Raw genomic sequence first — 18,165 nt, forward strand, 5'->3', positions numbered from 1 at the left:
CTTTAGTTCTCCTCTCACAGTAACATTCCAGTAACCATGGTGATGGATGTTCAAAACATTGGCAGCTTTATTTCTATTGCAGCCACCACACTAGCCGTCATTATTTCCAATCCAAGGCCACATAGGTGTGTTATAGAGTCATAATGAAAAGGTGAGCCCCTTGTAAGTAGGAGCAGCCACATATGAGGGATTTCTGGGAGGTGATAGTCCACAATTTCACAGAGGAATTGTGGATTCAAAACTCCTGGATGATCCGCTCAACTTTTGAAGTTATGTGATCCAATAACACCTCTTGTAGTGCCTGCAGCATCATGAGGGAGCCAGTTCCTACTGAAAAGCACATAGCCATAGCATCATGTGACCTAGAAAAGCCCAAAAAGTGTTTCCACTGCAGTTTTGCAAAATTTGCCTTTTTTAGATCCTGTGAAATGCCAACACATGCGAGCGTAAAAACCGTTTTGCAATAAATGGGAGTTTTTTTCAAATTTGCCGTGCCATTAAGCATATTTTTGGCAGTTTCAATTTGTGCAGTTTGAGGGTTAATGAAAACCTGCCTTGTGACAAAACGAGCCTCCACATTACCTGGTCGACTCTGACCACAGCAGACTGCAGCTCGGCCTGCTTTTCCTGGAACAGACTGCTGACATGGTCGATCTCTGCAGCTGGACACAGACAGAGAGGGGGATTGAAAGTCTGAAACATTTAAGCCAATATCACATATTGCACAGGTTTTCCTCATGAGCGCTGTAGCAATTAGACTATTTCACTATTTTCCTATGAATGTTAAGTCATGAACTGTAATCCATAGTCATAATCTCTGCAGTGTGTTTGGGCTTACAGAGGTTCCCGTTGATCAGCTTGCTGTAGTCCACTTGTCCCCTCATGGCTCGGATCTTCTTCAGCTTGGCCTCCTGAGTCTCCACTCGTTCCTTCAGTCGCTGCAGCTTCTCAGCCTCAGACTGAACGAGAGAAGAGCAGAAAACACACGCTAAATACATTTTTTCCATTTTCATCTCATGTTTAGTTAGCCTTTAATTTGACAATAATATCAATAATTGTGGTTACCATTCAGGGTGAGCTTGCAAAAAGTTGTCTTTACAGACCAGCCAACAGTGTGTAAAATAAAAGATTTCAGCCTTAAATGCACTCTGGTGTCTTAGAGCATTTATATACAGACAGATAGCAGACAGACATGTGGAGCCCACCTGTGTCTGTCCCTGGTTAGATCTGCCTCCCTGGTGAAGATACCTCAGTCTCTGCTCCTGGAAAATAAAGAAAGGGAAGTACACACATACAATTTTGAGATTTTGTTCTTTTCCAGACATAAATTTCAGTTGTGCCAGTGATGGCACAAACATTACCCCCATTAGTCAGAGCATTCGCTCTGACATTTACCATAAAACTTCAGATAAAAGCCTTGTCCCAATTAAACGCCCAGTAGCCGGGTGTGGAGACATATTTTGACAAATAAAGGCCTATAAAAAAAGTATGTGTGCAGGCATGAGCTAAAGAATTAATAACACCAAAAACACACATTCAGCAAACTCTTAGACGAAATGTATCTAAACCAAAGCAATCAACGCTGTTTGTTTTCTGTTTGTTTTCTTCTTGTTTTCTTTTTTTGCTTTTTACATTTTTTAAGTATCTTTATGTTCATTATTTTTGTTGCTTTCTTACTTTTATTGAATATTCAATCCAGCATCATTGCTTTGATGACTTTGCTTTTGTATGCACTAAATGGTGAAAAAAAAAAAAAATTAAGGCCTGTCTCAATTAAAAGCTCTGGTTACAATGCAGAGTTGTTAGGTGCTTAGATCACAAGTACAAAAAACGGTATTTATGTTTAAAGTTTTGTCAATATGGACATGCTACACACATCGTTAGCTTGGTAAGATTTTCTAGAATTCATTCAGTTGATTTTAATGAAACCATGACCAATAAAGACCACCATGATACCAGCATAGTAAACAAGACAGATGCAAAAAAGAAATTTAAATAAACAATTGTATTTGCTGAGAAGCAGTTTTATGTGAGAGAAATTAAAAAACTGTTCAAAATAGAAGCCTTTCCTAAATATAAGCTTGTCGGGGGTCAGTGATTTAAGCAAATAATAACCCGGGCTATTAATTGAAGTTTTATGGTATTTTATGAAGCACTTTACCTCTTAAGCCAAAATCGGGTACTCAATCAACTACTTATCAGAGCGAAGGAGTCAGACCTGAACATAAAGCTTATTTTGATTATTTGGCATGAGAAATATCAGAATATGTTTATTTTATCTTTACGACTCCCACTCTTTGAACTGCCTGTTTGCTGTCAGATTCTCACACACTCTTCACTTAATTGTGTTTCAACGGTTTCACATACATCAAGTCGTCATCTAGAGTTTCTTTGAACTGTCTGATGCTGAAGATGCTCCCAAAAAAAGAAAAAACAAAAGAAATATTGCAGCCCCTGTTATTACACTGACAATGGCATTATTTCCTCATCAACTGATAGATACTGTATTTCATACAAATACTATTTACCTGTTTGTGCTGCTTTAAGGGAGATGTGCTGCAAGACCAATAACTAAATGTCTGAATGCGCTTCTGTGTTTAGCAAATTTGTAGTAAATTAATAACAATTCTTTTCCACGGCACACATTTTAGGTGTAATCGATAAAACCAACTGCCTTTCATTTACGTGAAGCAGTTCCAGGTCCTGGCGGCCTCCAGTGTTTTTTCATCCCACTCCCATCCCAAAAAAACATGCCCACTTCCAAAAAACAAATGGATGCTGTTCAGCAAAGATAATAATTTAGAATATTTTAATGTTCTTTCCGCAAATGGAACATCCATAGAGAGAGTGGCACAGTGCAAATATTTTTGTATCTGTTTTTTTTGATAAAAGTAACTATAACAATAGTGCCATATTGACTTCCTTACTAATAAATTGGGAACTATAATTGGCTTTTTTAATACAGGAATAAAAAATGTTCCCCTTTTTACACAGAAAAAGAATATTTGAAACCGTTTTTTAAAAAATCTGTTTTAGATTATGGGGATGTCATTTATGGAAAAAGCTGCTGCCTCTACATTAAAGTCACTAGATGCTGTGCACCATTTAGCTCTAAGGATCATAACCGATGATCCTTACAGCACCCACCACTGCCATCTTTGTCAAAGGGTCGGCTGTGAGGCGGGAACAGCACTGAAACAGATGCTCCCTCCCTATATTGCATCCCTTTTAACTCTTTATTCTCACAATCTTGGTACTTGTTCACAGAATAGCTTGTTGCTCCACATTATAGATACATATATACATATATAGAGAGAGAGAGAGAGAGAGAGAGAGAGAGAGAGAGATGATGTATCACCCTGCCACCTTTTCACAACATGTAAAAAAATTTAACTTTAATAATGTTTAATAATATATTACTTTTCATTTATTTTGTATACACACATTAGAAAAAAACAGACAGAAGGTGAGACAGACAGACAGACAGACAGAAGACAGACAGACAGACAGAGGGCAGCCTGTCATGTGTGATGCTGACTGAGGCAGTTTACACCTCTCTGTATCGTGCTGGCACGTAGTACAGCTGACCTGTGTGTCTCGTTCAATACACACACACACACACACACACACACACACACACAAGGAGGAAGAGGGAAATGGAATGTTGGCAAGAAGGCTCCCATCATTCACTGGAAACACACATTCACACACGCGCACTGGTGACACATTACATAACAGGAGCTTGTTTCAGTGCATGGACAGTGCCGACAGAACAAACGTGCATGTGGGAGGTGCCCGTACAGTAGCTGTGTTTTGGACTCTTTCTTCCTGGAAGTTGTCAATCAATTCTCTGAATGCTGCAAGGATAGAAACAGCCCCGACAGCTCCAGCTGGGGAGACCTTTTCATTCAGCGAGACAAGGAAATACTTGTACACTTACACAGTGGAAGGAAACACTTCAGCGCTGTCATTAAGCAGGGAAATTGCTGCCTTTAAAAATGCTGAATATCAGCTGAATGCTGCCAAATCAAAACATCAGTGCCACAGTTGGCCTTGAAAAACCCAAATTGGCCAAATCAAAGCTGATGGTTGAAAATATCTCAGTTCCCCCGCTGAAAGCTTTTTGATTCACTAAGTACACACTTCATCAAACAAATGGAGAGACTTTCAATAAATTAAAAGAATCACTTTTTTTTTTTATTTTTGGCTCTCCCTTCTGTGTCTTTCCTGAAGTACGATTCTGCTTCAACTTCCCGACATGACCTCATTTCCTGCCGCCTCAAAGGTCACTTCCTATTGTGAGAATGTCCACAATCTGTGTCTCACACACACACACACAATGTTGTCCCACACACACAACCTGGGGCTGGTAATTTTCTAATGGAGTTTCCTGTCAGTCCTTAAACCCTGACCTGGATCACATGTCCTGTTTCCAAGGAAGACGTATGAGCTGTGATCCCACACACACACACACACACACACACACACACACACACACAAATCCAAGGCCGCAGCTCCTGGGGCCTCAAAGCTGACCTTTTCAGACAGACTGTAATGTAGATAACCTTACACTAACTGACAGGCGATCCATCCAACAGCTCTGAGTGTGTGTGCATGCACGAGTTACCTTGGCGACCAACATCTGTTGCTGAGCCTCAATTTGTTGCTGTTGTCTTGTGGCCATTTCCTGCAGCTCGGAGAGGGTCAGCTCCACACGGGGAACCTGCACACCACAACACACATACATTAATACAGTACGTCCACAGAAAAAGTGTGTGTCCGTATGTTCAGGACTGTTACTGACATGATGAAAACCCAGAGCCCAGCTGCGCACACATATCACCTCACACTTCAGGTCACAGAGCACCTTCAGTGTGCTACAGAGATGTTATTAGGCCAGCAGCTAGTGGCCTTGGCAGAGTGGCAGAATTATAGCATTGCTTCAGGAGGAAAATAGCTGGAATCCTGTCTGCTGTGGTTATTACAGGCCTGTGACACAGACATCAACATCCGCTGGAAAAAATGTAATGGCACTGATCATTCGTCCTGTATTTTACTGTCAGAGGAGTGTCTTATCAAACCGGCCACACATTGGGACTCTTTGTTGTCTTGCTGTGTTTGTGGATGTTCTTCAGGACAAACATTTCTGTAATTGTAGGCCAATGTGTGTGTGTCTGTGTGTAAAAGGGCGGATTGGGGTAGAAATGCCTTTCGCAGACAACAGCAGAAGGTTTCTCCCCAGTCACATCCTGCTATTGTGTCTGCTCACTAATGAACACACACACTCAAAAACACACACTGCACCTGGTGTGGTGCATTCATTCTCAGCTTGACTGAGGCCACACACGATGCAATAGAAGTGATTAAAATGACTTTCCTGTGTGTTAACAGTCATGACGTCAGTTTATACTTACAGGGCCATAGACATAGAGTCAAATTTGGGTGGGGGGGCATACGCCAAGTGTATCTGGGGTTCCCTCCCATCCACGGAAAATATCAACATTTGATGTCTCATTTTTTTATGGTGTTATCTTCTCTATTATATTATAAGCATACAGTACACTATTAGAAGAGTGCCTACTAGGCTTGGGCTGTATCACGGTACACCAGGATATTTAGAAATCTTGTGTGTATGTTTTTCAATCGTATATACAGCAGTCCTCTTTCCCACCAGAGCTCAGTCTCCAGTCTCTACTGGTGGAACAGCTGAGCTGAAAGACACCACAACACCTAGTGGTAGAGGGAGAAGTTACAGGTCTGTAAATAGCGGGCGACCAGCAACGGCAGAGACAGTGACTGTGGGAAATAACATGTTTTTTTTACAACTAACCTGTTGAATTATGGACCTATTTTGACCAAACCGGTGATTGTCGGAACAGTAGACTTACTAACTAGATCACTAGCAAGAGTAACCAAGACAGTTTTAATTTGTTTCTGTTGAATGAAGTGTATTTTATAATATAAATGAGGCTAAGTTAAGACTATTATTAAGCTTAAGTCTTCTGTGTCCAAGAGAAAGCTGAATTCAGAAGGTGTACATTCGTATTTCTCTGTTTAATGAGGAAAATAGGTGTGAGAATATTACATTCCATAACATTTTGTATGTATTGTGTATCTATTAGTCTGTAAGTAGCGCACTCGCCGTCAAGGGAAAGGGGGTTGTGCCTCACACTTATACCATCATATAATGAAATATTACTTACCACCAAAGCCTACTGCCTACTCCAATATGACCACATGGATAATCTTCACAAGCATAAGTAAGGACCCATATTTCCATTTTGCTGTTGCTGCAGCAAACTCTAGAGGCCATGGTAATAACTACAGGGAGGGATTTTGCTTAGGGTGGGTAGGAAGGGAGGTGAATGGGTCACACAAGCACTGGACTTTCATCCAGGAGACATGTGTTTGTGTCCTTCCTAAATCTAAAAGTCATCACTGAGTTATTTCAAGAATGAAATGCAGTATGTCAACGTATCTCACCTGACTTATGTTACATGACATAGCAATGACATATGTAAAATGTTACCTGTTATACGTTAAATTGTCTAAGAGAAAAACGGATATATTTTAAGCCTAACCATGATCTTTTCTCTCAACCTAACCATGTAGTTTCGGTGCAACTGCAACTATTAACGGTCATACAAGCTGTACAGCTCTGCACTGCATCAAATGAAGCTATAATCTGGAGTACAATACAGCAGTGGAGTACCTTGCTTTACAAAGCAGATCTTAAACCATCAAAAAAATGTGCATATGACTCATTATGATGTAACATTATCAGTATAGCTCATTGCATAATGTATTAATTCACTACCTTCCAGGCCTACTTAAACATGCCTGCAACCAAAGCTGGGAAAATGTACACTGTACCTGAGATTAAGACACACTACTACACCGCCAAAAAGCCTCAAACAGCCTGACCGTTTCCATAGTGACACTGATTAATGAATTCCGCCTAGAGTAAAAGGATCTTCTATTTAATGAGTCATTATGAGACTAATGATTATAATTGTTATGCATATTTTATATGAAAGTCAAACAGACTACAAATTGTTGCTAAGATAAGGTCACTGTTTTACTGCAAAAGCTTTTATAATATTTCACCATTAAGACTTTATCAATAAATTAAAATATGGGGATAAAAATGTCCTTTACCTACAGTACACTGTATATGTATATCAAAACCTATGTTGAGCGATCAAACAGTGTATTGGATTTTCTATGCCATACAGTGCTTGAGATATTTTTACCTGTCATAAATGATGCTGAGTAAATAAAAGGAACAGGAAATACTGTAGTCCGACACAACATCAGCACAGAGTACAGGATCAAAACGTACAATGCAGTTACATCAACACACAAACAACTAAATCAGGAGCCTCAATAAACCAGAGGTGGAACCAGGCATGTCAGTCTCAAGTCTTTGCACTTAAGTCCCAAGTCAAGCCCCAAATCTTTAACTTTGAGTTTCGAGTCTTAAAAATTTCAAAATGTGCCCAAATGCAATGCTATACGAACATTACAGTAAAAATATATTATATTTACAAAATGCAATGCAGGAATGCTTTTCAACATGTATATCAATCTGGTCAAATTTGTTGGAAGTTATTGCATCTCGGTCTGTCATTTTCAGGGATGTAATAGGAAAAGAAATGGGCCTAAAATGGAAAATAAGCATGACCTATGTTGCAACAAATCGTCTGTGGTGTAAATGGCTACATTAAGAGATAGTGTGTTGAAAGGTCAGATCACCCAGATTAACAGAAAATGTTATGCCTTGCTTGATTTGCATGTGTTTCAAGAACTTTATCACAATCCTCTGCCATCCCTCCAATAGACTGGAATGTGGTATGCATAAAAAATTACCTTTGAAAAGCACAAAACAAACTTCTTTTACTAAAAATAATGTCCCAATTACACTAAACAAGACTTGCTTTTTACAAAAATTCTTTACTTTGTAAAAAAGGTAACATTGTCCAAACGTTGCTTTTTTAATTTGGGTGAACTGAGACTAAAATCAGAACTTTCATTAAAATCTTGATGAACTCTGTTGGTTACATTAGCTGTCTGCACTGAGAACTGCTCTGAAACATTAGTTAAAGATGGAACTAGAAGCCTGTAATTATTTGGATATAAGGGGGCTAGGTCTTGAGGTTTAAGGAACAGCTTCATGTGGACTTTATTCAAAGCTCAATTTCTGCCAGAGATGAAAGAGAGATGGTCTCAACGGGGCTGGAGGCTTCAGTCAATTTTGTTAAATGTTCAAAAAAGTCTTCACATATCTCAGTGGAGACTTTAATGCCATGACTCAGGGAGGAGCTGATGAAAAACTCCATTACCCTGAACTGAGCCCTGAGGGTTGTGGCAATTCGTAGATATGAAATCAGTGAAACAAATTAAACCCACTGGCCATTTAACAACTCGGGGAGTGGAAGCTCTAACTCTGGCAGCATTAGCGCTATGCTAAATATCAGTATGAGTGATTAATGATACTGATAGCCACACAGTGCTGCAGACACCATCACCGCCTTCAGGCCGATTTATTCTTTTCTTTTAAACATAATGCAGACACACAGTTTTCCAACATAGTGCAGACTGTATCATGTTTTAGACGATGACATTACGCACATTACGATGGTTTTCCAGTCAGTGGTGCTACATGTCATGAGCTAACTGCTGACCTGTGGGATTCTGCAGATTCTCACTTTCATGTGCATTATGAAGAGTTTGCAGATACAGACTGATCTCCTGCTAATGCACTGTGGTTAAAGGAGACCAGGCAGTGCCAGTAAGATCAGAACATTGCTGTTCTGAAATTTAAGCAGTGATGGACTGGCTAATAGATAGACAGAGCTATGTGAACTTTCCCTTGAGCTTTTATCATTATATAACTCATTCACTTGGATACGATGATTTTTGTAATGTACTTGTACGTATGCAAAGAAATGCCACAATAATTTGATTTGCATAAGCAGCTGTAAAATTTTGATGGATTTTACAGCACTGAAATATTTTACTTTGAGAACCATCTATATGAGTGAATGTGGTCGGCCGCCCCCCTCTATAATTTCTTGATGGCAATTCCAAAAACTATAATTCAAATAAAAAAAATTGAAGTGCAGTCACTAGTTGTAGTCACTCATCTTAACTTCTCTTTCTGGGATTGCATGTCTGATGTAACATAACTTGAAACAGTCCACAGCCCCTTGAATTTTGCAGATTTTTGACTGGACTTAAATTTTTACATCCAAAGAATTATTTCAGCATTGTTAATAATATTGGACAAAATTTTCTGACTGAATTTGCAAAACCTAAAAACAAGAGTGATGCCCCCTTCCAGCCACATAGGCTACACTTACATTAATAGTATTTTTTAACAAGACGGAATCTAAAAGAGCAGTGGGCATCAAGATGGCTTGCGTTGGAGAAAACATTGTAGAGATCTAGCCATACATGTCTGTTCTGCACCAGACATATCAGTATGGTAAGAGTAGATACCATCTTTCATTTGTTCATGCTGTTTGTTAGCTTGTAGGCTAATAGGCAAAAGCTGATGCGACATTAGAAGTTGTGAAACACAACTGAAACACAATCTGCTACTGTGGGGTTTTTAGTAGACAGTGGAAAGGAGCTCCTGGGTCTGGTTTGCATTCAAAACCTGCACGTTCTACCATGTTTGCTGTCATACTTTCACTATGCTAATGCTAACTCTGCTCTCTGTACCGACACTCCGCTCTGTGCTGGAGGTTTAAGGTTTCTTTGCCAGTGTTGAGTCAAAGTCTGCTCCCTTGACGATATGCGTTTCCTGCATTAAACAGCCATTGGCTTTCTTATTAGTGACATAATTTATCTGTCTTACCCGTGTATGATTTCATCTCAGAATTTACACAAGTTCACACACATAGCCCCCTTCAGCAGAGGAATGTGAGAGCACCTCTCTAGCGACAAACTCTGCACAGAGTCAAGTCTGTGTGGTCAAGGTCAGACATTTGAGGGACATAAATAAAAGGAAACCACAGTTTTGAATGGAGGAGGACTTTAAAATCAAGTTTTTTTGAATTGCACAACTGGAATTTATCTTCTGAAAATTTCCAAGAGGGGAATTCAATCCACATAAATTCAGAAAGATGGTTCTCAAAATGAAGTATTTCACAGCTATAGATTCTATATTATAAGTATTAAATAAAGAATGAATTTCACATCTCAATGTTCAGTAGCTCGTAAAATGAAATAATAATCCTTATGGCCGTTTTGCTTCCATACACTTACCTAAGAAGAATAAAGAACATGAAAACAGAAATCATTCATACTTGCCGCTTTCAAGACTACATTTTAAAGCTCGGTCATTACTCTAAAAACCTAAAAAGCTGACATTTAAAGATATGTGTGTACAATATTTGCATTGCAAACACCCTCAACAACTACCAAGAGCTGCTTCATCTCACAGACTGTCATCTGCTGGACTAAAGATCACTTGTCAGTCAAAACAGTGTGGCCAGCAGTGTGACATTTGTGTTCTGTCAATAAAGTTTGCATCCCCTGGGCAATGCTGTGTCTTCCAAATCTCGCTAATGATGACATGCATCCTCCAGCGACAGAAAAGTTAACAATTTGCCTGACACTTAACGTTGGTGTCATGCATACTGCTGCTCATGCTGTCAACACACCGTGCGACATCCTGCAGACTGCGCTGCTGCTGCTGCTGCTGCTGCTGCTGCTGCTGCGAGCGCCCCGGCTGACATTAACATGCAGTTTTCTATCAGCTTCCCCACTGTGCCGTATTTACCTGCAGGCTGTCCCATGTGATCCTGCAGGAGCGGACTTTAATTTTGCTGCATTGTCCTTCAACAGTGAATTCCTGCACCAGATCCACCTCATTCCACTCCATCCTCACAGCACTCTCAGAGGAGAACAGCGGACCTTTTTTAACGGTTTCAGAGAGAAAAACGCTGCCAGAGGCTTGACAGAGGGAAGCTTGGAGAGAGGGGGGGAAACGAGAGCGATCCTTATCACAACTTTCCCTCTCGTCCACCCGGTGATGTGCTGTGATTTACGACACTCCCCCCCCCCCCCCCTCTCTCTTTCTCTCTCTTGCTCGGCCCACGCTCCCTCCACCTTTCTCACTCATCCAAACTCTCTCCAGCATTGGTGTGTTCTCATATGACGTGTAAAGCCCATTACTGTGACACTGTATTCAATTACTACAGTAAACAAACATGTAAACCTATAAGCTGGTGCAAAAAGAGGGAGGGAAAGTCACCCCCATCCCTTTTTTGTACCTCCCTCTTTCCCTCCATCCTTCTCCTCTCACACCTCTCACCATCTCTATCTCCCTCCACGCCCCCTTCTTCCACACCTTCCTCCATTCTTCTTAATCTCCATCGCTTTCTAAATCTGCATCCCTCCATCTCTCTTTCTCTCAGTCATCCATCTGCAGCTGGCTTTTTGCTGCAGCGACATCCCCCTCTCTCTCTCTCTCTCTCCCCCCTCACGCCTCCCTCTCTCCTTCTCCCACTTTCTCTCAGAAGGGAAATCACTGCACCACAGCCTGATGGGGGACGAGCTGCTCTCAATCAACCCCTGCCTCCTGCTCCAGATGTGTGTTATTATGAGGATGGTGGTGATGATGATGCTGGCAGATTAACGGCCGCAGTGATCTCGTGGCACACATCCCCGCTGGACGCGTCCAGCGACAAACGCAAGACATGTATGTGCATGCAAATGGACACACACGAGAGTAACAACTGACTCCTGCTGCGTCATATTGAGCTCCTCTTTTTCTCTGTCTTGCTCTCTGCAACACACACACACACACACACACACACACACACAAACACCAACACACACACAAACACGCAAACACACACACACAGCGACATGTGACTTAAATGCTGCGTCACACATTTTCTCTTTCACTCTGAAACAGACACACATCTGTCTGACTCAGATAACACACACACACAGACATGTACACACACACACACACACACACACACACACACGCACACACACACACACACACACACACACATCCAGTAATGAAAGCAGACTGGAATTTTTGCCAGTGCTGCTGTTCTGGCTGCAGGAATCTGTGGGTGTGAGCCGGCTTTGTGTGTGCTGGCTGGACATTTGCAAACACAACATGTAGGGATACTAAAAGTAACTCACTGAGTTTTTTTTAAATTAAATGTTAAACACATTTTTGCTAGTATTAAAATTGGATGACATTGTTCATTCATATTGAGGAGATTTTAAAGGCTGACACAGATATGTTTGAACTATTCAGGTTTTTAAGTTCCGTTCAGAATTGGATTCTTTTTTCCTTCAAAAAGCATTCACATCAGTGACATTAAGATTCATTAAAAGTATTGAAATTCCTGGGTTAGAAATTATCTAGGAAAAGTTGGCACCTCTTATAAGGAAAAAACAACCAGTCATGTTCATTTTGATGAGGTATGACTTTGCACATATTCACTATTGCAATGCTCTCTTGAAAAATTAAGTCTCGATGCAGAAAAGTCAGTAATTGGACATTTAAAACATATGTCTTACAGTTTTGTAAGACCAGACTGTAGGTTGTTTTTATTAAACCAATTAGACTAAAAGTAACTCATTGAGGTTTTTTTTAAGTAAATAGTAAACCTATTTTTAGTAGTATTGAAATTTGGTATTTTCATTTATATTCAGGAGGTTTTTAGGCTGAAACTGATATGTTTGAACTATTCAAGTTTTCAAGATCCCTACAGAATTGGATTCTTTTTTTCCTTCAGGGTGCTTCAAAAAACCTTCACACCAAGGACATTCAAATTCATTAAAACTACTGAAACTCCTGGTTTTGAAATTATCTTGGAAAAGTTGGAAGGGCTTTAATTTGTATATCTGTTACTCATCCTGTGTTACCTAAAATTTCTGAAGAAAACTTTCTTTTTCTGGCCTGCATCTATGTGGTATGAAGAATCCCAAAACAATGAACATTCTTGAGGAATTGAAATAAGGAGTGTCTGCATCAAATTTTGACAACAGCAAAACTCAACTCAATCAACAAATGATCTCACGAAAGGACAAGTAAAGCACCTCAACAACTCAATGAAGTACACTAGCAGAGTTCAAATGCGTGTGATTGACCAGGTACGCAAACAGTAAGGTTTAACCAAAAATGTATGTGTTTGGGAAGTTTTGAGCATACGACTGGATAAATGACACTTGCTTGTAAACAGATGTGTTTGATAAAGTTTTGCTGTTGTTGCACGTGGCCACCATATACTTCATTTCAGAAGAAGAGTGAAGAACGTTTGTCATTTTTGGATTCTTCGTTCACTGTGGAGGCATGTGAGAAAAACAAAGTTTTCTTCACAAATTCAAAAGGTGAGTACTTGAGACACAAATGAAGTATTCCTATAGTAGTGGACCAGAGCAAAGTAAAAACAAATCATTATGTTGGGGCTCATACTGAGAAGACACGCCGTCTTTGTAGAACAGCTTGACAACAGCATGATAATGGCGTTAGCACTCCCACCCCCTAGCGCTTCTTGGATCGATTGTTTTGCGACCGAGAAATCGCTATTTCATGTCAAGATGCCAGACGAATGGGTCAGCTTCAAAGGTCTGGACCCAGGCGAGACAGCTGTGGCAGGCTGAAGGCTCTGATCAGGCTGGCAACACTGGTAGAGCTGCTTACAGGCTTTTTAGTTGCAAATTCTTAATACGGCATAAACAGACCATGACACACAGAAAAGTCTGCACACTGTTTGCTCTGTATTCAGTGAGACTGATGCTGCAAATTCAGCATGTAGGAACTTACTGTGAAGGTTAACTTATGGACACAAAGGAATAAGCAGGAAAACATGTGGACTTTGTTTGAAGAAGTCCTTTTTTGGTACTTTCTGCTACTATATTGGTGTCAACAGATTTTCAAACCATTTCCGGGCAATTTGCCATAGTTGTATGACAGAACTGTAAAAGCTGATAGTCATGTGCTACATGTAACTACATTGTAATGATTACCACAGCCATCGTGTGGTGCTGCTGTGCACTGCTCTGCTCTGCCATCACAGTTATAATCTGAAGCATATGGGGATATTTGACCTTCCCAGTGTGTGTGTATTGTATTTCCCAACAGTGTGTGCACTCTCTGAGTTAAGCACACATATACCACACACACACACACACAAAAACACAGACAGGTTGTTCTGATCATACGTCCCTCCAGTAATGAAACCCATCTCCTTCCCATCTGCTGTACGCCTCCAGTAAAAATATTCCTCCTAATCTATAATAACAGCCTGCAGACATTCCTGAAGCCCTGGCCCAACCAGAGGGGAAAACTCTGTTATCAGAACCACTGCGGTGACCAGCGTTCACACAGCAGGGTGGCCCGCTGGTTATTGAGATCATCGAGTAACTGAGAGGTCACGTCTTTTAACGCCACCTCCGGCAACTCATCCATCAACAGCACGTGTTCTGGGCCTCCCCTCGGCCAAATTTTGGCAAAAAACAGAACAATTTAGGGATTTAGGGAATATTCACAATGCAAGATCTTCCAATGCAAGATCCTCCCTGTTTGCAATTTCTTCCAAACAGGGACTTCCCAACAACTACAGCATGTGACATTAAGAAATCTGATTTTTTTTTCCATTTTGTCCATTTTCAAAAAGTTCACTTGACTTGTTGTCAAGATTCAACAATAAATGCCTTAAAATGTGACATATACTTCAATCCTTACAAATTCATGTTTCAAATTCTATGCCCTGGATGTATGAATAACATATAACATGATATTTATGACATTTAAACTTTTCTCACTGCATCAGCAAAGTAAACTTTGGTCACATCTAGTGATTCGAGTCCGCCAACGTCCCTGAACCCAGACAATCATACACCTACAGAAGGCACCGCTGTTGATGACATCAAGTGAAAATATTCATCTTGATCTGCATTAACACAACCCCTGATATATGTGTGTTTTGTCAAGAGCACACAAACACACAAAAACAAAGACAAACCTGACTTCTTAATATATCCCTCAGCAGAGCTCTCACACAGCTGTGTAGAGGGGTAGATGGGGTAGAGTTACACACAGTTGGATCAAATGACTTGAGGCTTAAGTGTGTGTATGCACGTGTTCACTCAAAATGTAGGACAGTCTATGTGCTCGTTCTGAGGTTGGGTGTGAGGTTCATATGGTTGTCCATAAGGGTCAACTTTGATTGTCCCTGTGTCCTAAATAGTTGGTTATTCTGATTAATCAAACCACGTTACAACACTATCATTTAGGTTAACACGTAGAAACTACAGTTACCACCTTGCAATTGTATGCCTCCGCAAACCGGTCAAGTTATAGATTCAGTTTACATCCATGTCCGTTTCAATACTCGTGTATCCATGACAGTTGATAATGCTTCAAATATTGCTGTAAACGACAAATTTTAAAACACCCGGCAGCACAGGTGATCTATAGAACCATCACGGTTTCAAAATAAATGTCTTCAATTCAGTATCCAACCAAATGTCTGTTCCTGAGTTATGACATTCAGTAATGGCCCAAAAAATAGTTTTTGCAGAACATTATGATGTCACAGTGAAGTTGACCTTTGGGATATAAAATGTCATCACTTCATCTTTTTAACCAACTGAACATTTGTGTTAAATTTTGTCATAATCAATGCATGGAGTCTCGAGTTATGGCCAAAAACTTGTTTGGTGAGGCCAAAGAAATCTTCACCTTTACTTTTTTAACACCAAAATCTAATCAGTTCATTACTGAGTCCAAGTGCACATTCGTGCCAAATTTGAAGAAATTCCCCCCAAGGCCTTCTTGAAATATTTTGTTCCTTTGAACATGACAAACGCAAGGTCACAGTGACCTTGACCTTTGACCACCAACATCTATGTAGTTGATTTTTGAGTCCAAGTGGATGTATGTGCCAAGATCTGAAGAAATTCTCTGAAGAAGTTCTTGAGGTATTGTTGTTGTTTATGAGAATGTGACAGATGCAAGGTCACAGTGGCCTTAACCTTTGATCACCAAAATTTGATCAGTTCATCCTTGAGTCCAAGTAGACGTTCGTGCCAAATCTAAAGACATTTCCACATGGTCTTCTTGAGATATAATGAGAAAGAAATGGACAAAAAAAATACGTTACCTTGGACTTTGACCTGTGACCACTACAATATATTTTGTTCATTCTGAAATCCAACCAGATCCTTGTGCCAAATTTGAAGAAATTCCGGACATATGTTCAACCAGAAAACACAGTGCCGACCATTGCTATCACCTGGGTGAACGCATAAAAAACTTGCTCAAACTGAAAGGGATGAAGTCAGAAAGTTACTCATTTCTGAGGAAATTCCCCTTATACCATCTACCTGCTGTTTACCATCAAAATATACCAGACATTTGATATATGACAGATGTGTTTTGTAAGTTCAAAAACTCATAGAGATTGAGCACGCCTACAAGTGTAACAACAAGATGCATTTTCTATCCAATGCCCTTAGTCTGCCACAATCAGGACAACAAAACTCTAAACATGAATTCCAACCGAAGCACTGATCCTGGAACCTGTTAAATGAACCCACTATTCATTAGACAAGCTTAAATACAGTAACATTGTGAGCTGTCTGACTTTAAAGGGAGCATTTGTTCCTCACAAATTTCTGTGCAAATTATTCCACCACCTCATTAAAATCCAGCTGGGCTCTGACCAGATCACTACATACTAATAGCTGATTATGCACTGTGGGCAAACAAAGGGAAAAGGATCCCTACTCCTTTTCCAGCCCAGTCACCAGAAGGAGATGTTGGCATTATACCTTTCTGCAAAAACAGATACTTACATTGCATTAGTATCATGCCAAACCTTCTAAAAAGCCCTTGACACCTTGCATTAAAATGCATTTTGGGTGACCATACTGCAATGGGATAGTGTCTGAAAAGCACAGTACAATCTCATGATGTGCACCCAGCATAATTGTATTTTTTTTTTATTATGAAAACTTTTCTTAAAAATGCATTTATTAGTTGTTGACAGATGGGTGCGGGGCCCATTTGGACTTTGGTTCTTTGAGTTGGAGAAATCCATTGTATCTCAACAGCCTTATTCCTATTGCACAAAAAAAACCCACTAACACCAGTTAATATCTGGCTTTTTGATGCAATGCCTACGATCGGCATTCACACCCGGGTCAATTGACTTTGCAGTAAGCACGGGTATTTATCACCCCAGACTCCGATCGACACTGATGGGGACAGAACACCCACGTTAACGCCCTAATTTCAGCTCCTTAACCGGCGAGATTCAATGATGTGCCTTCACTAATTACTGTCCATCTCCTCCTAAGCTGCGCTAAAACAGTATTTCACATTAGCCTGCACCGAGTTTAAAAGAAAAACTAAATAAGTAGAAAGAGAAGAAACCACTAGAAAGTTTTCAAAGACATCTGTTCGTACCCCTGTCTACTGTTTACCTGTGCTCTTGCCTGTCAGTGATGTTGCAAAGACACACCAACAAAACCCCAACATGCACACACAAGCTGACAGAAAGACAAACTCATCTTCTGCAGCGGAGTGTGTTCACATGCGGTGGGGAAGCAGTCTGAAATTAACACATGACAATTTTGGTGGAAAAGGGGTAAATGTGGATAATGGAGAAGCAGACTACTGTTTGAAACCAGCTGTTTTTTTCAGGTATTTTAAAGCAACATCAGCATATTTCCGAAGTGAATGTGGCACCAAAAATCAGTATTCTAAACCAAAACATGATCTTTTCCTAACCAAGTGTTTTTTGTGCCTAAACCTTATCACATGTTAACTACAGCATTGTAACAACAGAAAAAACTGAATCTAAAACCTGAAGAAATGGAAAATGTCAATTATTTAACACTAAGTCTGTAGTTGGCTTTTTTTCAGTAAAAGAATGACAAGAACACATACTGATTTTCTGTGTAAAGAAAGGAGGGAAGACTGACTTATTCTGAATTTCTGCAGTTGTTTAAGTAATATTTAAAAAAAGCATTTCGCTGCAATGAGTAATGACTTTAGTATTGAGATGACTGTGTTGAATAACATCTGAAACTGCTGAACACCAACACACACACACACACACACACACACACACACACAAAACTGTCAGCAGTGTCATGTGTACATCATTTTGTGGGAAT

At 40.1% G+C, this 18,165-nt stretch overlaps 1 protein-coding gene across 3 annotated transcripts in view; it reads right to left on the reverse strand.

The window, feature by feature from the left end:
• The window catches only part of LOC121953508 (apoptosis-stimulating of p53 protein 1-like), a 71,440-nt gene that overhangs the window by 23,585 nt on the left and 29,690 nt on the right, over positions 1-18,165 (reverse strand). For all 3 annotated transcript variants that reach the window (XM_042500668.1, XM_042500669.1, XM_042500670.1), the window contains exons 5-8: positions 4,628-4,723; positions 1,206-1,262; positions 839-959; positions 583-662 (exon numbers count right to left, since the gene is read on the reverse strand). In XM_042500668.1, the coding sequence (XP_042356602.1) occupies positions 583-662; positions 839-959; positions 1,206-1,262; positions 4,628-4,723 (354 nt within the window). The remainder of the gene's footprint in view (positions 1-582; positions 663-838; positions 960-1,205; positions 1,263-4,627; positions 4,724-18,165) is intronic.

The sequence above is a fragment of the Plectropomus leopardus genome, chromosome 14, assembly GCF_008729295.1.
Source record: "Plectropomus leopardus isolate mb chromosome 14, YSFRI_Pleo_2.0, whole genome shotgun sequence".
Classification (NCBI taxonomy): Eukaryota; Metazoa; Chordata; class Actinopteri; order Perciformes; family Serranidae; genus Plectropomus; species Plectropomus leopardus.